Source organism: Dendropsophus ebraccatus, chromosome 14, assembly GCF_027789765.1.
Source record: "Dendropsophus ebraccatus isolate aDenEbr1 chromosome 14, aDenEbr1.pat, whole genome shotgun sequence".
In the NCBI taxonomy this organism is placed as follows: Eukaryota; Metazoa; Chordata; class Amphibia; order Anura; family Hylidae; genus Dendropsophus; species Dendropsophus ebraccatus.
Window position 1 is genome coordinate 59,679,758 of NC_091467.1, and position 25,079 is coordinate 59,704,836.

The 25,079-nt window shown below is 44.1% G+C and overlaps 1 protein-coding gene and 2 pseudogenes across 1 annotated transcript; all 3 read right to left on the reverse strand.

Moving 5' to 3' along the window:
* Positions 1 to 362: 362 nt before the first annotated feature.
* LOC138772842 (lysosomal protective protein-like) lies at positions 363 to 24,399 on the reverse strand. The gene is made up of 15 exons (XM_069953564.1): positions 24,314 to 24,399; positions 23,924 to 24,087; positions 23,742 to 23,853; positions 23,607 to 23,657; positions 16,805 to 16,891; positions 16,072 to 16,227; positions 10,835 to 10,926; positions 9,766 to 9,850; positions 9,056 to 9,147; positions 8,035 to 8,107; positions 7,735 to 7,883; positions 3,830 to 3,905; positions 2,900 to 2,989; positions 2,685 to 2,786; positions 363 to 1,088 (listed from the first exon to the last, which is right to left on the reverse strand). The coding sequence occupies exons 2-15, from the start codon at positions 24,085 to 24,087 to the stop codon at positions 1,005 to 1,007; spliced, it is 1,413 nt and encodes a 470-aa protein (XP_069809665.1). The 5' UTR covers positions 24,314 to 24,399; the 3' UTR covers positions 363 to 1,004.
* Positions 19,861 to 21,024, reverse strand: LOC138772829 (sestrin-2-like; annotated as a pseudogene).
* Positions 21,159 to 22,782, reverse strand: LOC138772830 (sestrin-2-like; annotated as a pseudogene).
* Positions 24,400 to 25,079: the final 680 nt, after the last annotated feature.

The following is a 25,079-nucleotide window of genomic DNA, read 5'->3' on the forward strand; positions in this document are numbered from 1 at the left end:
CTTCCGAACGGACCCCAGGAAAGATCTTGGATAAAAGCAGCTATCCGAAGGTACAAGTGTTTTGGGGTGGGCAGATTGTGGGTACAGAGTCACTTTAAGAACAGTATGTAGTCTGCAAAAATTAAGGCTTTTAGTTATGTTGACCTATACCAGTTCCTTTAGAAAAGGGAAGCATTTCTAAGTATCTTCGGAGGGGGTCAAGGACTATATAAAAAAATAAAAAATAGTAGACGAGGGGCATCACTATCTAGTCCCTTGAAAATTGTAGTGCCCTCATTTTTAACACTGACCCTGGTATTTGTGTGATAAATTGTTATTTTATTAGTTCTATTAACAACAGAGTAAAAAAAAAATCCAGTATGGCTGAAAAAGGCCCATTCAGTTGTAGTAAGAGATGGGAAAGGATATGGATGAAGGGAAAGGGTGGTAGGTGAGGACACACTGATTTTTGAGAGCAGCATAAACTAGTGACAGAAATGCTGAACAGATCGGCATATTACTTACATTATTATGTTCAGCTGTTCTCCTAATATGCAGGAGAATAGGTTTCTTGCCACACCAGTCCCCCCACTCCTGCCAATCATCAGTTTTTTGCTTCTCATGAATATTGAAGACTACTGAGCTCATGCACATAATGGAGAGGACTACTTATTGTCCATGTTATTCAGGAGGATCTCTCTGGATCAGCTGCAGAGAACAATGTAAGTGATACATCATTCTGTTCAGCTTCTCTGTCACTACATTATGTTACCCTGAGATAGGACACTATAAGCCTACTGACAGAGTTTTTTAAAGTTACAGCTCTTGTATTATACATGCAAGAGGAAACTTTATATTATTTTTTTTATCACAAGAGAACCATTTATTATTGCTGAGCTTCAGATGATTTATCAAGTGTAAAAAGCCATCAATAACTTCTTAGAGTGAAAGCAAACTATCCAATATATGTGAACAGAAACATAAAGGAGTCTTGAGTGAAACCCTGTGGCCATGACTTGGAAGGTCTAGAAGGGCTCATTATTGATAAATCGTCTGAACATCTCGAAAGCTTCTAAAGGTTTGTCTTCTGGCACCATGTGACCCGCTCCCTGCCAATCAAGGAAAAGGGAAAATGTAAAAATAAAATTGTGTTTGGACATGTAAGAACTCCAGAGTGAACTCTTCTAATAATCCACAGTCATTACTAGGCTCTTATGGGAGCCAAGCTTTTATCTACGGCAGGGATAGGGAACCTATGGCTCTCCAGCTGTTGCAAAACTATAGTTCCCATTATGCTTGGACAATCCTAGATGTGGCTTTGGCTGCCAAGGTATGATGGGAATTGTAGTTTTGCAACAGTTGGAGTGCAGGAAATTTGCCATCACTAATCTACAGGGAGACACCAGAGAACATGTTCTCATCCTTCTGAAGGGAGCTACTTTGCATTAGACATACTTAGACATTGCATGGCCTATTAGATGGCCTCCACATGTCTTGGCATTCTTCTCAAGCAGATTTAGTGGATAATATGAACCATGCATGTGATCTACAGTGGCTAGACCTAGGATCAGCAGGCAATATACACTGACTCCATTGACCACATGGCCTCTATTGGCGGTAAATTCAGAGCCGTTTTTCTAATTGGGCTGGATAGGCGGTTGCCCGAGGGCCCATGACTCATAGGGGCCTCCCTGGAGCCAGTGCCAGGCAGGGAGTACCAGGGACACTTACTCTATTGGAGTGGGGGGATTGGGCTGCTGAATTGGAATGCACTGAAATTTGTGGATTCCCTGGTGATCAGGGGGGTATTTTATTGGGGGTTACTCTATAGAAATATGTTGGGTGGGACACCTGGTAACTTTATTGTAAGTGATTGGATTGGCTAGGGGCAGTCCAGGGGAAGGAATAGGGTGGCTTAGGATGTGGTAGGCGGTAAGGGTCTCAAGGTTGGGGGGGAGCAGTTCACAGTTCTGCCCAGGGGTCCATAATGCTGTTAAAGGAGAAGTCCAGTAAAAAATTTTATTAAAGTATTGTATTGCCCCCCCAAAAGTTATACAAATCGCCAATATACACTTATTACGTGAAATGCTCATAAAGTGCTTTTTTTCCCTGCACTTACTACTGCATCAAGGCTTCACTTCCTGGATAACATGGTGATGTCACTTCCTGGATAACATGGTGATGTCACTTCCTGGATAACATGGTGATGTCACGACCCAACTCACAGAGCTGTGCGGGCTGTGGCTGCTGGAGAGGATGATGGCAGAGGGACACTAAGGGGCACAGGGCACTGGAGGGACACTGAGCATCCCTCCGCCATCATCCTCTCCAGCAGCCACAGCCCACACAGCTCTGGGAGTCGGGTCGTGACATCACCATGTTTTATCCAGGAAGTGACATCACCATTTTATCCAGGAAGTGAAGCCTTGATGCAGTAGTAAGTGCAGGGAAAAAAGCTCTTTATAAGCATTTCGCGTAATAAGTGTATATTCATGATTTGTATAACTTTTGTAGGGCAGTACAATACTTTAATAAAAATTTTCATCGGACTTCTCCTTTAAGACAGCCCTAGGTGAATTTGTCCTTTTATTTAATTTTTGAGAGGAATGTGACATGGTGAGACAATGTTAGGCAACAACCACAATTCAGAGAATACAGTGAGGCAATATGAACAATTGAATGTCTGATGTGAGACAAGTCTGTACCTTCACAGTGAGGAGGGTTAGGTTGGTGTATTGTTCTGCGTAACCAGCAATCTGTGGAAGCTTTCCATCATTACTTATCCAAAAATGGTATGATCCCTGCGACTACAGGAGATTGTAAGGTTATAGTATAGCATATACAGAATATACAGCAATTACTTTTGACCTTTATGAAGAGAACTCCATTATGTTTTACTTGGTCACAAAAGTCTAGTTACCTCCAGGTTAAGCGAATCCACAAACCACTCGATACCCAGAAAGTTGCATGCCATGTCTATATCCCCACTGTACACCAGGATGCGATACTTCTGCAGAGGACAAACAACAATCACAAAAATTATATATATATCTTTATTTATCATTTCCATACATTGGTTAGCAACATTGGGGGAAAGAGTGGAAAAAGACCAGTTCTGTAAAAGCTATGGTAGATAGGCATAGAATAGAGCAGACTTCTCTCCCAGAGAACAAAGAGATCGTCTATGTTGAAATCCATTATGCCTGACTGTTCTCTACTCTGAGAGAGTTGAGAGTCCACATACACACTAGGAAGGAGATTTATCAAACTGGTGTAAAGTAGAATTGTCTCAGTTGCCCCTAGCAACCAGTCAGATTCCACCTTTCATTTTTCAAAGAATCTGTGAGATATTAAAAGTGGAATCTGGTTGGTTGCTAGGGGCAACTGAGACAATTCTACTTTACACCAGTTTGATAAATCTCCCCCTAGATGTTAGGCTAAAAAAATCTAACAAGTATGTCCAACATGATGGTCCGTCTAGACAGAACGATTATCATTCAAATCTTCAAACGATCACATTTGAGCGATTATCTGCTCGTGTACACACAGCTAACGATAAAGTGACAAGCGAGAAATCGTTCATCGTTGTCTCTCAACATGTTCTCAAATCATCGCTGGTCACTCGCTGATAATTCGCAGATTGCTTCATCTAAAGTCTTTCAAAGATCCATGAGATGGCCTTAAACGATCTTAACGCAAACGTAATAACGATTTTTTGGAACGATTTATCTCACTGATTGGCTTAAAAAACAAATTGTTACTTCAAAATATTTAAACGATCGATTGAGAGAATTATCAAGGCCCATGAGACTTTCCTATTGCCAGAAGCACTGGAGCCTAATTTACTTGCCTTCTCATTCAGGAGCTGATGGTACAGGTCGCGTGACGTTTTCAGCTCTCTTTTAAACTTCTTGAACACCTTCTCACTGTAGAACAATACAAGGTGATATAACATAGGACAGAGGGGAATAACAAGAGACCATGAACCTGTGAGGGAGCCACGACCACTATCTGTAGCAGTACATACAACGGTTATGCTTATTGCTGTTATGTCACATGACTCTCTCTGCCCTTCCCGTCCTTTGTAAAAATTTAGGAACTTACTTTTTGTTGATGCATACTTGTTTTTTTAAATCCATGGAAGGCAATGGTCAAAACCGACCCAGGATGTAAATTTACATCCTGGCATTGCTAGGGGAGTTCAGAGGGGGGCCACGTTCTGAACCGCCGCCATTCTGGCTGCTATCTGCAGCCCGGGACCACGGCAATTAGCGGCATGGTCTGATCACCATGCCCGCTAATTAACCATTTAAATGCAGCTGTCATCGCAGAGGAGCGGTCCCTCCATCTGAGCTGGCCAGGGGTCTGTGCTATAATGGCGCTGATCCCGGCTTGGCAATCTATTGTTCTCGGCTGCAGCAAGCCAGAGCAATAGATCGCCTATCTCATTGATCAATGCAGTATATCTATACTGCATAGATCTTAATGAGCGATCAATGTAGTGATATTAGTCCCAGAGGGACTTCTAGTTAGTGTGTCTGGATCACCCCCCTTTTCCAATTTTATAAATAAAAACAAGTAAATATACATATTTGGTATCGCCACGTGCGTAATCGCCCGAACTATTAAATCATCACATTCCCGATCTCGCACAGTAAACGGCGTAAGCGTAAATAAATTTCAAAGTGCAAAATTGAACATTTTTGATCGCATTAAATTCTGAAAAATTGTAATAAAAAGTTATAAAAAAAATTGCATATATTCAAGTAAGGTATCGATAGAAAGTACAAATCGTGGAGCAAAAAATGACACCATAGACCAAAGGAAAAAAGCGCTATAAGCATGGTAATAGTGATTTTAAGGAACTTTTTTTAAAGGTTTTATTTTTTTTAAGTCATCAAATAAAATAAAAGTTATATAAGTTATATATCGTTGTAATCGTACCAACTTGAGGAACATGAATAACATATGAGTTTTATCATAGGGCAAATGGCGTAAACACATAACCCCCCCACACACACTCATTACACCATTAATTTTTTTCTGATTTCACAGCATATTTTATGCAAATATTAAGTCTGTCATTGCAAACTACAATTGGTGGCGCAAAAAATAAGGCCTCGTGGGTCTGTAGGTGAAAAAATACAAATGCTATGGATTTTTAAACACAAGGAGGAAAAAGCAAAAGCGCAAAAATGAAAATTGGCCAGGTCTTCTAAGGGTTAAATGCCATACTGTACTCCCATTTTCTTGCATGAGTGAAGGAGTAACCTGACCAGGCAGTGCAACATAGTAATAAGTGTATATTGGTATAACTTTTGGGGGACAATACTTTAATAAAAATTCTCGCCAGACTTCTCCTTTAACCCTTTGAGGACCAGGCCCAAAATGACCCAGTGGACCGCGCAAATTTTGATCTTAGTGTTTTCGTTTTTTCCCTCCTCCCCTTCTAAGAGCTCTAGCACTTTCAGTTTTCTATCTACAGGCTGTGTAAGTGCTTATTTTTTACAGGAATAGTGGTACTGTGTACTGGCTTCTTTCATTCTACCATAACATGCATGATGGAATCCCGAATATATTATTTATGAAGATATAAATAGGTGAAATTGTAAATAAGAATGCAATATGGTAACGTTTGGGGGGTTCCTGTGTCTACGTAATGCACTATATGGTAACAGCGACATGATACTATTATTCTATAGGTCAGTCTGAACACAACCATATGCAGGTTACACAGATTCTCTAATGTTATATACCGTATTTTTCGCTTTATAAGATGCACTTTTTTTCCTCCCAAAGTGGGAGGAAAAACCAAGTGCGTCCTATAAAGCGAAGACGGCTCCCAAGCAGTGCCGAGCACCACATGGAAGCCGACCCGCCCGCCCCCTGTATTGCTGCTCACTATGCATATGCATAGTGAGCGCCACTGAGCGATCCCCTCCGCCCGCCCAGCCCGCCCCTTCTATCGCCGCTCAGCTGAGCCGATCAGAAGCCCGGGAATGTGCAATGAGCAGAACTTTCCTGGGTTCCTGATCGGCTAAGCGGCGATGGAGGGGGCGGGCTGGGCGGGCGGAGGGGATCGCTGTCCTACTCACCTGTCCGCCGGCCCCAGCAGCTCCTCTCCCGACACTCCGATCTCCCGTCATCCTCCGGCATAGGCAGTGGGGTATAGAGACGCTGCCTGTGTCCCGGAAGTGTTCTGCAGCGGCTGCAGGACACTTCTGGCACAGGCAGTCTCTCTGTTCCCCACTGCCTATGCCTGAGGATGACGGGAGACCGGAGTGTTGGGAGAGGAGCTGCTGGGGCCGGCGGATAGGTGAGTAGCCTGTTTGTTGTTTTTCTGGTCGCAGGGGGGATTGGCTACTATGGGGGGCATTGTATGGGGGCATTGACTACTATATGGGGGCATTGGCTACTATATGGGGGCACTGTATGGGGGCATTGGCTACTATGGGGGCACTGTATGGGGACATTGGCTACTATGTGGGGCACTATATGGGGGCACTGTATGGGGACATTGGCTACTATGGGGGCATTGGCTACTATGGGGGCACTGTATGGGGACATTGGCTACTATATGGGGGCATTGACTACTATATGGGAGCATTGGCTACTATGGGGGGCACTATATGGGGACATTGGCTACTATGTGGGGCACTATATGGGGGCATTGGCTACTATGTGGGGCACTATATGGGGGCATTGGCACCGATCACACTGCTGCTATCTCCAAACTGTGACAATGAGCAAAATATTTTTTTTTCAATTTTTCCCCCTTAAAATCAGGGGTGCGTCTTATCAAAAGGCGCGTCCTATAAAGCGAAAAATACGGTATATATATTTTTTTTATGAAATCCTTTTTTTGGCAATTAATTATTAATAAAATGGGCCTATTGTGACGCTTATAACGGCTTTAGTTTTTCACCTACAGGGCTGTATGCGGTGTTATTTTTTCCGCCATGATCTCTAGTTTTTATTAATACCATATTTGTGAAGATCGGACGTTTTGATCACTTTTTATTAATTTTTTATTACATATAATGTAATATTAAATCGGTAATCCGCGCACTTTTTTCCCTCTTTTCGTGTACGCCGTTCGCCGTTCACAATGACACTTGTTATATTTTAATAGATCGGAAAATTACGCACGCTACGGTATATTATATGTTTATTTATCTATTTTTATATGTTTTATTTATATAATGGGATAGGTGGTTATTTAAACTTTTATTGGGGGAGGGGCTTTGGGGTAGTGTGTTGGTGTTTTTAACTTTTTTTACACACATTTGAAGTCCCTTTGGGGGACTTTTACATAGACTAGTGTGATTACACACACTGATCATTGCTATGCCATAGGCATGGCATTCATCAGTATTATCGGTGATCTGCCTGTCACTTACACTTAAACGCTGCGGCCGCGCCGCAATCGCGGCATTTAAGGAGTTAATGACACACGGCAGCGTGATCGCTGCAGTGTGTCATGAACGGTGAGGTGCCGGCTGCTGATTGCAGCCGGCCCCCACCTGCTATGGGGGCGGAGCGGAGCGCGCTTCATACTGGGACAGTCCAGTTACAGTCCAGGGTCGTCTGGTGACAGACTTCCATGACGTAACTGTACGTCCAGGGTCGTCTAGGGGTTAAGGGAACCTGTCCATGATTCATGCTGCCTGTGGTTTGAGCAGCATAAAATTGATGACTGGTTCCCCTTAAGGTGGTAAGTTTTTTTCCATATTAAATTCCATATAAAATAATTACTTGCAGATCTCCCATGGGGGCAGCTCATGCGGGATGTGTAATGCTGACCGCACCTCTGGGCTGTTCAGGTAGGTGGTGATGGGCGTGTAATTCACACAAGGAAACCCCAAGGATATTGGCTTGTTTAATTGAGAAATATTCCTCAGTCTCTGTTAAACATGAAAGAACAAAATGACTGGAAAATCTACAGAATATTCCTTATTCATGTCACATTAAGAAGTCATAAGAATGGTTGTCATTTGAGTCTACCCACCATCTTCTATGTCTCTGTAGAGTGGTATATCGCCTTTATGCACTTACCTCGCTGAATTGGAAATGACTCTCCATGGACAGTATACCAGGGAAATAGGCTTTAATATGGTCCCCAAAGTCTCTGAAAAAAAAGAAAAAAAGGTCAGTGAACTTATCTATTTGAAAGGAACCTGTCACAGGCAGTATGAAACACTGATATAGTCCCATATCACAATGATATATGATTCTCTCAGAACATCCGTACCATCCCATTCATAGTCATGACTTTGGTCGGGAACAGGGATCATAGCAGTTTGTCTCCATCCTGCCAGCCCTGATTGATAGATATCTCTCAATAAGCAAACATGGGGAGATTTATGAATAAAAATGGGTTACCCCGATGCACGATTGCACATGAAGTTTGATCTATAGGCATATTGTTATAGAGCAGGCGGAGTTAAAGGGGTAGTGCGGTGTAAAGCATTATTTCACTAAATAACACACATTACAAAATTATACAACATTGTAACGTGTGTTATTTAAGTGAATGGTCCCCTTCTCCATGTCTCCCCTCCCCCCACGCTAGACCCGGAAGTGGGATGCTGTATACTCACGGAATCACTGTCGACCATGACCACTGTCTTGGGACAATCACGTCATCTTCAGGAGGCTGGCCCACCGCTCCAGCCCTCCCTCCAGCCAGCCCCCCTCCAGTGCGTCATCAGCTGCTCAGCTGCGATTGGCTGAGCATAACATGGAGAAGGGGGCCATTCACTTAAAAAACACACATTACAATGTTGTATAACTTTGTAATGTGTGTTATTTAGTGAAATAATGCTTTACACCGCACTACCCCTTTAAGAAGATTGATATATAGGTTTTTGGAAAAATTTTGAGGATAATTCATACTGAGGCATACTGAGCTTGATATGATATAATGAAGAGGGCCACTAAGTGCCTTAGTGCATGGAACCTGTGTGTGTAGGGAGCGGACAACACCCGCAAAGAACAAAATAAAATGACACAGTGGTCTGATCCACTATAGATGAACATATTTTTTTCAGATTTTTTTTTTTATTGATAAATGTACCTGATCTCTCCAGCTTCTCCTTCCACACACGGCTGATAAAGATTATAAATATTCTGTTTGGGGTTGGAAATTATATTCAAAACTGAGGAAACCTAGAAAGAGAACAATAACCCTCAGCATGCTTAAGGCTATGTTTACACTACGTCAGTTTCCGGCCGTAGCGCGTTCCGTGAATAAGCAACCGGAGGTTTACGTAGTTTGCGTACAATGGAAAGTATACGATGTATGGCTGCACAGTTCACATTACGTAAGAACTTACGCCAGGATCGTACACCGTAAAAAATGAACCAGACCATTGTTTGAGGACGAAAATGCTGTAACTTACGCCCGTAGCATAACATGCGGTCCCGTACGTAGTGACGATTTCTTCATTTTTGCACTTTTCTTTGCCGATCCAAAAGGTTCTGTGGGGTGTCCGGGGCTAGCCGAAGATTTCCAAGTAAAAGACCGCTGTCAGATCGCTACGTAGGGCGCTCGGGAAGCGTAAGTAGACTACGGGCGTAAGTTCGTGGACCGTACGTAGCCGGCCGCAACTTACGTAAATCCCCGGCCGGAGTTTAACACGTATATGTCCGGCCGCAAAAATATGCGGCCGGACATATACGTAGTGTGAACATAGCCTAAAATTGTAGCGTCAAGGGAGGCTCTACTGATTTGTCTTATCGATAATGATAAATTACTTGGTGACACCAAACAACCCCAGTACTTACTACAGCTCGACAGATTATGCTTTTGGACTCTATAAAATTGCAAACGTTCTTCTTACAGCAGGCGGACTCCAGACGTGACCATGTCCTATAACAGAACAAACATTACAAATGGTGGACATATGACATTCGGCATTATAGGCTAACGTGGACCATTGTTAGTGGTTTCTGCGTCTTTACATCTCCAAAGAATACGATGGGGGAATTTACTATTGCAAATTCTCCATCTTCCTGTTCTCTCAGCAGGTACAAAGGATTTACTATTTCAGTACATTGTTCGGGCAAAACTGTTTTAATGGCTTCATGATTGGAGGTTTTTAGAAGACAATGTCTAACCTGGGGGACTTCATAACAAACTCCGATTGCAAGGATATGTTGGCAACCTGTCACAATCAGGTGGCAATATATTTGTTCACAGGTTGTATGGCCCGAATGTAGCCAGTTAGAGAGTTAGATGGGGTCATTTCCTGCACTTAACTTTTAATTTTAATTTAAAAGCGTAGTCTGCTTAAAGGGGTATTCCAAGATAAAACTAACTTGTCCCCTATCCACAGGATAGGGGACATTTAAGAGATTGCAGGGGGTCCAACCTCCGTACCGCCCGATGCTCTTCATATCGGCCCGCGGCTCCTTTATTTTGAATAGAGCTGCAAGTACGGCACATGACCGGCGTCTCTTTTCATTTTCTATAATGCCGCCGGAAACTCCATAGAGAATGAATGGAGCCAGCAAATGGAGCCCGCGATCTTTTACTTTTTGGAGACAAGCTAGTTTTATTGTGGAATAGCCCTTTAACTTCTTAGTCCAAATGAAAACTCAGCTACATGCAGGAAATGACCCAAGTTTAGTCAATAGACTACATTGGGAACAAACTAGTAAGAGCAGTCTGTGCTAGTCCGTGCACAGATACGTTGACGGGGTGTGTACCCATGCATGGGATGGCAGAATTGTGGTGTGAATGCAGCCTAAGAATGATTGCGTTTGCATGTTCTCCCCTATTGTAGGTTTGGTAAATGACAGGACATATAGATCCTCTACATACATTCTGAACCAGTGTTTACTTCTTACTCACTTTTTATGCATCAGACCGTGGTAATAGGCAAAATAGATGAGGGATTCATAGTTTATTACATAATCTGTAATACCATTTCCTATAGCAAGGCCCTGAAATTGATAAAAAATATAGAGCTCATGTTATATACGAACAGAGGTCTTGCAGCTATATTCAAGGCCTTGCACCACTCCAGTTTCCTGTGGTTCAAACTATTGTTATTGTGCAAATATCGTAACATACATGCGACATTTCAGCGTCTCTATGACGTCTTTTTCAAGCATGATCTGTGACCCCTCGTTACTGAATTCTGACAACGAGAGATATACATATACCTCATGGCAACCGATCATGTATTGAATTAGTGCTCAGCTCAGGTTTAGGAGGTGGTGTTACAACCACATCCGCTGCACATACCTCTTCCCGCAGCCGCGCTGTCTTTCCTGGCGGCAGCCGAGCTCGTTCCCCCGGCTGCACATGGTCCCGGACATCCCCAATCTCTTCCTCCCGCATGGGCTGGCATGTGCATCCCCATCTCCTAGGGAGCGCACACGCCGGCTCTGCTTCAACTTAAAGGAACAGTGCATCCCTAATTGGCTGTGCACATAATCACCTCCCTATAAAGCTGCACCTGTCCTCACATTCCCTGTTGTAGCCTTTGCATGCTTTCCATAGTGTTTGGTCCCAGCTCACCGTGTTTCCTGCCCTTTGGTTCCAGCCATTCCTGATTCCAGCTACCTGTCTGCTGTTCCTGCCTAGAGTTCCTGCTGAGCCCCAACCTGCCTGTCTCCTGCTGCATCTCGCCCACCACCACTAGCAGCCAAGCCAGGGGTAGTGACCTGGCGGTCGCCTGCCGCAGCGAGCCCATCCAGCCTTGCGGCGGGTCCTGGTGAAGGCTGGATGCCCCTTAGACTCCGCTCCATGGTGCGGCTTACGTCATCGCTAGTGGTGGCACAGTGGATTCACGACTCCAGTCGTTACAGGTGGCTGTCTGGTAAAGTTAACGTTAGGAGATAGAAAATAGAAGCTAGAAGATGGCGAAAGAGGAAACAGATTGGAAGAAGTACGATATGAGAGAGTTAAATGCTAAGGCCTACCCAACAATGTGTAGGACCAAGCATGTTTCTCGTGAATCACCAACACCTTGGGCAGTGGCGTAGCTACCGCCGCGACCGGGCCCGCCGCGACCGGGCCCGCAAGGCCCTCGCGATCAGTCACTCTTGTGACCGCAAGCATTGTTTTGCTTGCGGTCACAAGAGTCTGGCTCCGTCTTCCCCTGGCTGCTGCGCGGCTGCCGGGTGTCGCGTCTTTTTCCTTGCAGCCGCGCATCCCAGAGCTCCCGGAACCGGAAGTCAGTGCCCAAGGCGCGCAGGGAGCTCTGGGATGCGCGCGCTGCCGGGGATAAGACGCGACAACCCCGGCAGCCGTGCAGCAGCCGGGGACAGACCAGGAGGAGTGAGGATCAACGTGGGAGCGCGTTGTCAGGTGAGTTAAGTTTTGTTTTGTTTTTTTATCAGCCTGCAGGGTGGGGGGAAAGAGGGGGGCATCTATGAGGGTGGGGGGAAAGAGGGGGCATCTATGAGGGTGGGGGAAAGAGGGGGGCATCTATGAGGGTGGGGGGGCATCTATGAAGGTGGGGGGAAAGAGGGGGCCATCTATGAGGGTGGGGGGGGAAAGAGGGGGCCATCTATGAGGGTGGGGGGGGGAAAGAGGGGGCCATCTATGAGGGTGGGGGGGGGGAAAGGGGGCCATCTATGAGGGTGGGGGGAAAGAGGGGGCCATCTATGAGGGTGGGGGGGGGAAAGAGGGGGCCATCTATGAGGGTGGGGGGGAAAGAGGGGGCCATCTATGAGGGTGGGGGGAAAGGGGACCATCTATAAGGGAGGAGGGGGGTGAAGGGGACCATCTATAAGGGAGGGGGGGGTGAAGGGGACCATGGACCATCTATAAGGGAGGGGGGGTGAAGGGGACCATCTATAAGGGAGGGGGGGGGGAAGGGGACCATCTATAAGGGAGGGGGGGGGGAGAGGGGGCCATCTATAAGGGAGGGGGGGAGGGGGCCATCTATAAGGGAGGGGGGAGGGGGCCATCCATAAGGGAGGGTGAGGAGAGAGGGGGCCATCCATAAGGGAGGGGGTAGAGGGGGCCATCTGTAAGGAGGGGGAGAGGAGGCCATCTATAAGGGGGGGGGGAGAGGGGGCCATCTATAAGGAGGGAAACATGGGGGGAGAGGGGCCATCTATTTGGGGGGCAACATAGGGGGAGAGGGAATACACAGAGGGGGGCATATATTATTAGGGGGTCACAGAGTCAGGGCTACCCACTAAATGAGGGTGCAAAGGGGACAGTACAGATGTGCAGTGTGTATAGAGATAAGGATGGTGCCGGAGTGAGGAGACTAATATGTCTGTCTGGCAGATTCTGTGGATTCGTGGCTCGGAGAAGTTCTCATAACGGCCCAGGACGGATGGAGAAGATGAAAAGGAAAGAACTCCGATCAGAGAAGACGTCTCCTGTGAGTCACCTGATATAACTGCACTGTAATGTATATGGTGTATAGAACCTGTGTAGAGCTGGGGCCACCTCTATATGACTGGATGAGGTGATTTAGTATACTGGATTTGGTCAGTAACAATATGGTGGTGATGGTAGTGGCTGTGGTGTGGCGATAATGTTTCCTTCCTATATACTGGTATTACTGGTAATATTGGTCTCAGTATACAGGATTTGGTCAGTAACAGTATGGCGATATTATGTACAGTGATAATACTTTCTCTTCCAATATGCTGGTGTTATTGGTAATATCTGTCTTGGTGTGTATATATATATATATATATATATATATATATATATATACACACACCAATAGCATCACTTGGTCGTGAAAGGAGGGGTGGGGGCCAAGTTGGCCTCTTGCACCAGGGCCCAGGAGACATTAGCTACGCCCCTGACCTTGGGTACCAGTCTTGCCCTGGCCTGAGGGACAAATCTACCATGGCCTTTGAGAAGAATTATTGTGCTGTTTTCCCTCAGCCTGAGAGGGTGGCATTTAGTCCAGACCCTCTCAGTATTCTGAAACCTTGGTTGACCTGCACTCAGTTTTGGACATTCTTTTAGCACTGGGAGGCAAGTGGAGACAACCGCATATATATATAACAGCATCAGTCCCATGCAAGAGGCCACGCAGTTTAGAGCTCTCTGATTTCGAGACAATACCAGCTTTCATGATGGCATTGTATGGTCAGAATGGGGTTAATTGAATGGATTGGCCTGCCCAGAGCCCGGGCCTTAACCTTATCATCGTCTGAGATGAGTCAGAGGCTTAACCCTTAGGTGACCCTGGACGTACCCGTACGTCCACGGCTGCCTCACCGCGTTCAGAGCCGTGGTCCCGGGTGCCGCTTGTAGCCCGGGACCGCGGGTATTAGCGGGCACGGTCCGATCAAAGTTGACAGCTGCATCCGATTACTGAATGCAGCCGTTCCCTGGTGTTTTACCCCTTCCGGGGTCAGCGCCGTAATGGCGCTGATCCCGTCTCGGCACTCGATTGCTTCCGGCTGCAGCAGCCGGAAGCAATCGATGTGCCTATCTCATGGATCTGTGCTGCATATCTATGCAGCACAGATCTGAATGAGAGATCAGTGCACTTATACTAGAAGTCCCCCAGGGGGGCTTCTAGTATAAGTGTAAAAGTTAAAATAAAAGTGATGTTATTAGTAAAAAGCCCCCTCCCCTAATAAAAGTCAGAATCACCCCCCTTTTCCCATGTTATAAATAAAAATAAATAAATAAATGTTTGCTAAATAAAACATGTTTGCTATCGCCGCGTGCATAATCGCCCGAACTATTAATTAATCACATTCCCGGTCTCGCACGGTAAACGGCGTAAGCGCAAAAAAATCCCAAAGAGCAAAGCTGCGCATTTTTGGTTGCATAAAATCCAGAAAAATTGTAATAAAAAGCGATCAAAAAGTCGCATATGCGCAGTCAAGGTACTGTAAGAAAGAACACATCATGACGCAAAAAATGACACCTCATACAGCCCCATAGACCAAAGGGTAAAAGCGCTATAACCCTGGGAATGGAGCGATTTTTAGGAACATATATATGCTAACAATGGTTTGAATTTTTTACAGGCCATCAGATAAAATAAAAGTTATACATGTTACATATCGTTGTAATCGTAACGACTTGAGGAACATATATAACAAGTCAGTATTACCCCAGGGTGAACGGCGTAAAAACGAATACCCCCCAAATAAAAGAAATGCATTTTTTTTTTCTGTTTTTTTTCTGGTGTACTTTATGAAAAAATTCAGCCTGTCATCGCAAAGTACAATTAGTGGCGCAAAAAATAAAGGCTATGTGGGTTTCTAGGTGGAAAAATACAAGTGCTATGGCCTTTTAAGCACAAGGAGGGAAAAATGAAAATGCAAAAATTGAAATTGGCAGGGTCCTCTAAGGGTTAAAGTCACTGTCGTATTATTATTTTTTTCAGAAATCAATAGTCCAGGCGATTTTAAGAAACTTTGTAATTGGGTTTATTAGCCAAATATGCCAATATCTGCATTTAAAAAGCCTTTTCCCAGGTGCCACCCTCCCTCCTCTTTTCCATCCACTGCAAAAAATCTGGAAATTGTGACTTGTTGCATCAGACATACCCAGTCTGTTCTAGGGAGAGGGGAGGGGGGAGGAGGAAGGAGGGAGTTAGCCGACAGAAAGCAGATAACAGAGGATTACAGGCAGGGAGCTGGGTGACAGCTGTAATCAGAGCTCAGAGAGGTCAGTGGTGACTGTCAGAGGAGATAAAGGGCAATGTATTTGTAGATTAACTCTTTGTTGTCCTGTTTTGGTCTTTTGTTTAGCTCTCTCCATAGGAGAACAATGAAGACAGGGGGGAGAGCTTCAAACTGCTTTTTCATGATAAAAATGCATTTTTCGGCTAATAAACCCAATTGCAACGTTTCTTAAAATCGCCTGGACTATTGATTTATATTGAAAAAATATTCACGACACTTTAAGGAGTGCCCCCACCTTCCAAAATCAGTGAAGGGTCACAGCTGTGTAAACTATTGTAGGTGAAGAAAATTTGCTTTCTTTTTCACAGGTGTCCAATTACTTTCTGAATATATATATATATCTCTTCATATTCTCCATAATTGTCTTCTGGTCCCTACTGCCATATTCTTTATACTTCACCAAGTTACAGCACATGGATGTAATACTAATCTTTAAGCAAATCTAAAATGTCTTCTTACCCTCAGGTGTATACTGCTGTCCTTCATCACTTCCACTGCCAGAGAAGGGACATAAAAGCCGCCATAACTCTCCCCCGCTATGTAAAAATCATTTTCACTGAACTCAGGATACAGGCGGAAAAAATCCTTCAGTGCCGTGTAGTGATCCTGAGCAGTCTGGGAAAGAAGAAAAGAAGGGGGAAGGTCATGTAGGCACAACCTTGCTCCTTACTGCAATGTCTGTGAAACCAACACAGCCCAATGTCTATTCCTTCCCCAATAGAGTGGAGATGCCCGCGGAGCCTCAGCTATATATATAATATATAATGTTACTTTCTTGCCTTGTCTTGGTCCCTAGGAGTACAATACAGCTGTTGTTTAATCCCAGCCCTCTGCTGACTGTCCCAGTCTATACAGCAAAGCTGACAGATAAGCAACGTAAAAAACAATGTCTTATCTTATTGTGTCCTAGTGTGTGTACTGTGTGGCTAGTGTGAGAACTGGAAGATTTATGACATGTCCTACCGTTTTGACTGGAACCAGTGAGGAGAAGCACACGACTGCTCGCTTCCTCTTCCTGCAGGATACAATCCCATACAGTTCTATAGGAATCCATCTCCACTCACACCCAAAACCCGACCAGTCACAACTTTTAACCTATCTCCAAGCCATGTTAATATTTTTTTTAAGTAATGGTGACCATTTAAATTAAAAACTTTAGTTACATGCTATTTCTCTACATATAAGCTCCTACCTGTGTGTCACCAGTTTTATATTTTTTGTCATCAGAATATGAAAATCCAACTCCAGCAGGAGATTCCAGATAGAGAACATTTGCAATCTAATACAGGAGAGAGAAAAGAAAATTAGTAAATTATTTACTAAAGACTGATATCTAATATGCTATTGGTGTAGGTTGTAGGCCCATTAGATATGGGCTAGCATACATTAAGGACTCTACACCAATTTCTGACAAACTGTCGTAAATCCATTGAGCAATGGGAGACCATATCCCTCCAATGCACTATCCCAAAAATTGGCAAAGGCATTGTAAAAAGTTGCAATCTTCGATTTCCCACAATTTTTTTTTTTGTAAATATATAATCAAGACCTTTATTCAATTTCACACATTAAACAAAACAAAGATTGCAAAGATTAAAAAAGAAAAAATACAAGAAATATCTTCTTATACAGTCAACCTGAGAAAAACAAACATTCACAGTATGAAACATGCCTACAGACTCCAAGAAAAGGAAATTTTTTCTTGGATGTCCTACGGCAATAGCAGTACTAACGGAGGGTATCACTTAGCACACAGGGTATCACTTAGAAACACACATGTCTGCCAAACGCTGAAGTTTCATACATGTCTAGTCTGGAATGCTTCACAAAAGTGGAACTGCTTGACCATGTAGCAGCCCTACAGATTTTTTCTAGAGTAACATATCTGGATATTTCCCTAAATGCAATAGTCCTTAATCCATCTAGGCAATGTTGCCTTAGATGCTTTACTACCTCTGTATCTGCGGGCATAGTGTAGAAATAGTTGTTCCGCAAATCTAGTAGGCTTCGACCCCTCAAGATAATGCTGGACCGCCCTTACGAGATCCAGATGAGAGATGGAAAGATCCTCTAGTTCAGGCCTTGTTTCCCCCTTGCTTCTTCAGGTAGAAGACTGTGGCCATATTGTCGGGCTGGATAAAACTGCCTTGTGACGCAGTACATGATGAAAATGCATTAATGCAGCTTGACAGCCTATAGCTCGTTCCAATTCCACGACATGTGAATATGCTGGAGACCAGTTCCTCTGCACCCACTTGTTGCAGACATGAGCACCCCAGGCCCAGGAGGAGGCATCCATTTCTAGGACTATCTTGTCCTGAGGAATCAGTGAGATCTCTTTCTTCAAGTGACCTGAATGGAGCCACCGCTCTAGATCTTGACAGGTTGATTGACAGATCAGAAGAGGTCTGTCTAACGAACCATGGTGTCTGTTCCAAGCCGTAAAGATATTCGCTTGAAGGACTCTTGTGTGGGCACGGCCCTATAAACTGCATCTATAGCGGAGACCTAAGGTTTTCATAGCCACACTGATGGATATTAAGGGATTCATGATCAGATTCAAAACTTTGTGTTTGATCGTTGAAATTCTCTCTGGGGACAAGGTTATGGACATCTCAGTGGAGTCTAGTATGAACCCCAGAAACCTCTGTGAAGGAGCAAGATGCAACCTTTTCCAGTTGATCAGGAAGCCATGATCCTTCAAGAATTGTTGTGTGATCTGCAGATGCGCTGATAGGAGACTCTCGGACTGTTGAAGGGCTGCTGTCAAGACAATGGCCACCTTGGTGAATACCCTTGGTGCTGACAAGAGACTGAAAGAAAGGCAAGTAAATCGAAGATGGTGAGTGCCCTGCTTTGTTTGAAGTACGAGTCTGTGAAATTTCCTGTGGGCCAGCAATATGGGAAGATATAAGAAGATACGCATTGTTGGGTTCTATAGTGGCCATGAGGTGGAAAAGACTATATGTTCTCCATTTTGAAGTGTTTTTTTTCCTGGAGATGTTTGATTAGATAAATCTATGATGAGATGATGTTTGTTGTTTGTCTTTGGTAATGTAAAAATTCAGGAGTACAGTATATTCCTCTGCCTACTTGATGTTTTGAAACTTTTTCCAAGGCCCCTATTTCCACAAATTCCATCAACAGCGTGTAAAATGTTTTGGAGGAACCTGTCTTTTGTTTTTGTTTTTTGAATCCTAGAGAATAACCAGAAGTGACCACCGAATTAACCCAAAGATCTCCTGTTGTATCTATCTGGTTTAAGAAAAATTGGGATAATCCTGCTCCCTCGGGTGGATTTGTCTGTTTCGTGTCATAATTTAGATTACTTTTTCAGCCTGGAATTATTTTTCCAGCAGAGAAGAAAGATGTATCCTGGAACTGCTTGAAATTGCCCCTTTCTATTTATTGAGGCCCCTAACAATGGACTGAATATGTTTTCCAAACAGACTGGTTGAAAAGGTAGAGAACATAAGTTGTTCTTGGATGGGAGGTCACCAGACTACTGTTTTATCCACAATGCCCGGCAGATAGAGTTGGCCAGGGCAAGGCTTCTTGATGAGGTGAAACGTGTCTATCGGAAGATCACACAAGAATTCTGCAGCTGATTTAATTGTAGGAATCTTCTTTAAAATGTCTTTTCACCTTCCTTCAATTTTCTAGTAATTTAGCATAATCAAGTGTGGAGGGTCCTGCCGACAGGGACAGCTGACATAGAAGCATAGAGACAAAAGAAGCAGCTTTCTATGCATAGAGTCTTTAAGGAGTACAGACTCTTCTGAGGGATTGATTTCTGAGTCAATCGCCATGCCAAGAAAGGTATTTACCATTGTGGGAGCCCCAAACCACTGTCCTAACACCTCCATAACCTGCAATAGCACCAAACACTCCCATGTACTGGATGGGCCTACCAACAAAAAATAATTGAAGTAATGCAGTACCAACTGGGCCTCCTGTGGCACCCCCTACTCCAAAAATGTGCTAAAGGCCTCAAAATAAGCATAAGAAATAGAGCACCCCATGAAAAAACAACGATCCACGTTATAATGACCTCCCCAATGACAACCCAATAACACAAAACTATCCAGATGAACTGGAAACAGTCGGATCGCCGCCTCAATATCCACTTTCGCAATAACCCATGCCCATATTACTGAACCCAAGCCACAACCATGTAAAACAATGTATATGACACGGAACACAAGTCTACGTAAATGCAGTCATTTGCTGATCTGCCCTCTGGGTGTATCAAATGGCGAATGAGCCAGAATTTTTCTTGCTCCTTCCTAGGCACGACACCCAAAGGGGAGGCCGGAAAACTCGGGCATGGGAGCCCACCATGAAATCCAAGGTTATTTCCTTGGACAATTTTGGATGGGATTTAAACTTGGCATGCAACTTATGCAATAAAGAGTATACATGGTCTTCCTATGTAAAGTCATGAGCACAGAATGTAGGAGGAGCCTTCGAGTGAAGTCAATGTAGTCAAAATCTGGGTCATCCAGTGGTGTACACTTGGCGAGCAGATAGATCCATTACACTTTCTCTCTTCTTCGGTTCAAATCTGGTCTCCCTTCTTGACTTGCTCCTTTTCATTCCATTTCTTCATCTGGCCCAAAAAATGGTCTGCTTCTCTTGGAGGGCTGGTTCCCTCACTATTTCATCAAGAGAAGCAGGGTGCTGACTGCCCTCTATTCCCTCTGGAGGGTAGATGCCACAACCAAGAAGGAAAGAAAATTGGAAAATTGCATGGAAGTGAGTGAGTAGGACAATTGCATGGATCCACTGTGCAAGAGGCCAGGCTTAGCCACGTGCAGATTATAGAGGAGACTTGATGTGTTCTTTGGTTATCAGCCATGGTCTGTGAGCAAGATATTTATTTTGATCATTTAGTCTGCGCAGTTTGAAAGGTGCATAACTTAGACCTTCTAACAAATGATGATCCCCACCAACTTAAAGAGAACAGGATGAATGGAGTGAAACTAGAAGTAATGTCACTCTGGAAGGGATAGAGCTTTATTCATATGCATATGCTGTTCTGCTGGGTCTTTCAACATATCCTCAAATATTCTGGGTGAAGCCCCATGATATCTGCCATGTTATCATTCAAAACTGGTCCTAGCAACTGTGACACAGGGATGTATGCACCAGGTCCCTGGTATCCCTTGATCTTATCTGATCATCTGAATCCTTCATGATCCTGTGGGCACAGCATAGCTGGCATCTGAGATAACAATTCTCACAAATTCTCGGGCAAGTACAACAACTGCCTGCCACCCTAATGGTGGCAACGGAACAGATAGCCTTCAAAATTGCAGAGAAGTGGGAAGCCATGAGAGAGCAAATGGCCTCCAGCAACATATCGTATTTTCCGGCGTATAAGGCGACTGGGTGTACAAGACTTTGTCCCATCAAACCATGAACCCTAAATTTCCACAGCCAGCAGAATAGGAAACAACTCCAGAAGTACCAAATTCCTAACTAACCCTTGGTCCTTCCAAGACCCCGACCATGTCTCCGCGCACCATTGACCCTGAAAAATAGCCTCAAAACCGCATGCGCAGCAGGGGCCACAACACCTCAAGCTGAATTTTGGGTCCCTGAGGAGTTCCATTCACTGCCAGATGCGAATCCTCCAGTTTGATCTGAGGACACGACAGATGACAATACACCAACACAGAGTCAATCACCATGCCAAGAAAGGTAATAACCGTTGTTGGGCCCACCATTTTCTAAGGCAACAGGGGAGCCCTAAACCACTGTCCTATCGCCTCCATAACCTGCAATAGCACCAAATACGCCCATGTACTGGATGGGCCTACTAACGAAAAATAATTGAAGTAATGCAGTACCAACTGGGCCTTCTGTGGCACCCCTTCTCCAAAAATGTTCTAAAGGTCTCAAAATATGCACAAGAAATAGAGCACCCCATTTAAAAACAACGAAAACTATCCAGATGAACCGGCAACAGCCAGAACGCCGCCTCAATATCTGCTTTCTCAATCACCCATGCCTATACCACTGAACTCAGGCCACAACCATGTAAAACGATGTATATGACACGGAACACGTCTACGTCAATGTTGTCAAATGAGCCAGAATTTTTCTTGCTCCTTCCTAGGCACGACACCCAAAGGGGAGGCCCGAAAACTCGGGAACGGGAGCCCGACATGCAATCCAAGGTTACTTCCTTGGACAATTTTGGATGGGATATAAACTTGGCATGCAACTTATGCAATAGAGAGTATACATGGTCTTCCCATGTTAAGTCATGAGCACGGAATGTAGGAGGAGCCTTTGAGTGAAGTCAATGTAGTCAAAATCTGGGCCATTAAGGAAGCGGTGTACACTTGGCGAGCAGACAGATCCATTACACTTTTCTCTTTTCTTTGGTTCAAATCTGGCCACCATCTCTTCTTGAGTTGTTCCTTTTCATCCCATTTCCTAATCTGGGCCAAAAATGCTCATCTTCTCTTGGATGGCTGATTCCCTCACTATTTCATCAGGAGAAGCCGGGTGCTGACTGCCCTCTATTCCCTCTGGAGGTTAGATGCCACAACCCAGAAGGAAAGAACAAAGTGCATGGAAGTGAGTGAGTAGGACAATTGCATTGATCTACTGTGCAAGAGGCCAGGCTTAGCCACCTGGAGATTTTAGAGGAGACTTGATGTGTTCTTTGGTTATCAGCCATGATCTGATGATCATTTATTCTGCACAGTTTGAAAGTTGCATAACTTAGACCTTCTAACCAATGATGATTCCCAACAACTTAAAGAGAGCAGGATGAATGGAGTGAAACTAGAAGTAATGTCACTCTGGAAGAGCTTTATCCATATGCATATGCTGATGCTGGGTCTTTCAACATATCCTCAAATTTTCTGTATGAAGCCCCATGATATCTGCCATGTTATCATTCAGAACTGGTCCTTGCAACTGTGACAAAGAGGTGTATGCACTGGGTCCCCTGGTATCCCTTGATCTCATCTGATCCCCTGAATCCTTCATGATCCTGTGGGCACAGCATAGCTGGCATCCTAGGTAACAATCCACATAAATTCTGGGGCAAGTACACAGACTGCCTGCCACCCTGATGGTGGCAACGGAACAGATAGCCTTCAAAATTGCAGAGAAGTGGGGAGTCGGGAGAGAGCAGATGTTCTCCTGCAACATATTTATAGGGGGTGGCAGAATGATTCACACTGCCATCTTGGTCCTGGATCAAAAAACAACCAGGCCAACAATCTGGAACATAAAAATACTGCTACATACTGTATAAAAAATATGGAAATGTAAACTAAAAAGCTATAGGCAATAACAATGAACTAGTCTCTGCACAGCTTTGATGTGAGGAGCCAATTAAAGGGGCTTTTTAGGCAAAACAGCAAATACAGTAGAAAGCTGAGGGCACTCACCATGAAGTTGTGATTTAACTTTATTCCAAAATGTAGTTAAAAACTTCAGTGATGCATGTCACTATTCAGCAGACGCCAAACCATTTCATAAGGACAACATAGACATGACGGCCATTTCGCACGCATACGCGCTTCATCAGATCCTCATCGAACCTTTTGGTGGAGTGGTGTCGGTGATTCCCTAATACTCCGCTTTTTAGACAAAACAAAAAAAGCTCTCCACAAGATGGGTCACCAGGGTTGTCACTAATTATTAGGGTGCCAACACACAGCACCCCTACCATTTAGCTGTTTCGTGCTTGTACTACAAGTGAAGTGAATGGGATTGGTTGCAGTTGTCTCTGTCCACTGTGTAGTGCAGGCCCTTAACAGCTGATTGTGAGGGTGCTGAGTGGTGGCACACCGATCAGTGACAGATGAGCTATCCTGATGATAGGTGATCATTATGTTTTGTCCAGAAAACCCCTTTAAGAGATTATGTAAAATACAACATAAAATGAAGATAAAATATCATCCCACATGAGAATAATGCAGAATAAACAAATTATACATATATAAAAAAACAAACAAGAGAATTATCACCTTGTTCCAGGAATATTCATTGTTCTTCAGGGTGCTGCTGTCTGGATGAATCTATAAGAAAAACAATATTGATATATCTATATTCTCAGAAAGAAAACCATCAGTACACAACTAAGAGTGATCTACTAGACCCACCAGGAAGGGTCCGTGCTCAGTCAGTAAACCAGCGAGGCTGCTGCAGCCAGGACCTCCATTCAGCCACAAGACCAGAGGACAAGACTTGGGATCTTCCTGACACTCCACAAACCTGCAAAGAAAAAGATAGTGGAGATATAGAGAGCGCAGGGCTGGGGGAGTATGGGTCACCCACAACTCACCAATAATGGAGGTGTTTTCCACTTGATGCACTAAGAAATCCAGAAAACTGGTGAAATGAGGGCTGGTTACTGAGACCAGGGAGGCCGAAGATTTCATCTACCTCGGGAGCGGGCTCTGCTGGAGATATAGCCAGCAACAGGGCACAAAGCAAGACCGGAAACATCTGTAATAGACGGGAGGGAGATCACATCATAACCAAGCTACGTCTTCTCATAGCCTCATACCTCATTCCAGAACTCAACTTTACACATCTACAGTGTGTTCTATCCAGTATAAGCCCAGAAGATAAAATACACAAAGCTACATTACATACATTATTTGGGGGCAAATCTCACCAATTTTGGATAAGCTTTAGACAATCTTATTTTTATAGAGCCTCTTATCCTTACCGTCTCCCGGTCTGGGTCTTAGCTCAGTATGACCTACATACATATGAAGTTCGGCTTTATAGACACATGACAATATCCGTTATCGGTCATATGCAGGGAAACCACTATGTGCTTTCATATCCATTATCACTATCACTAAACCCTATCTAACAATTGGCTGCAATGCTTAGGAAAGAAAACATCAGAATAATGTCTACACATTTCTGTTACACACTTTGTTATTATTTCAGGCCATATGACCAGAATCCATGTTATCTTATCAGAGATACGTTCGGATGTGAAATACATTAGATAAACTGGTATAACCCCTATAAATATAATGATACATACATATGATATATGAATCAGGAAATAAAGGGGATACAACAGCCCCTGACCATCTAGCTGTATCATGCCCCTATTTAATTGGATAGAGTTGGCTACCGATCCCTGCACAGTGTCACCAGTAAAATCTTGCACTTGTACTTAAAGGCACAATTCCTCTAACATTGTGTGTGTGAGGTTATTGTGACTGTTTTTCCTGCCCTCTAACCTTTTCAAAATAGTTAATAAATAGAGATAAATCCACCGATTGGCTCCCAGTGTGTAATGTAGTATTACAGTCCAGTCATAAAAAAACTTTTGTTAGGTGTCAGTGAAGGAAATGCCCATCATTGATTTTTTACCTCTTCCTGTGCCCGCGATGTGCCGCCTGACTGACCCCAGGAAGAGCCCCCCCAGAAGGCATTTTCTTCTGAGTTGTGATGATGCCATGACTCTGATGGAC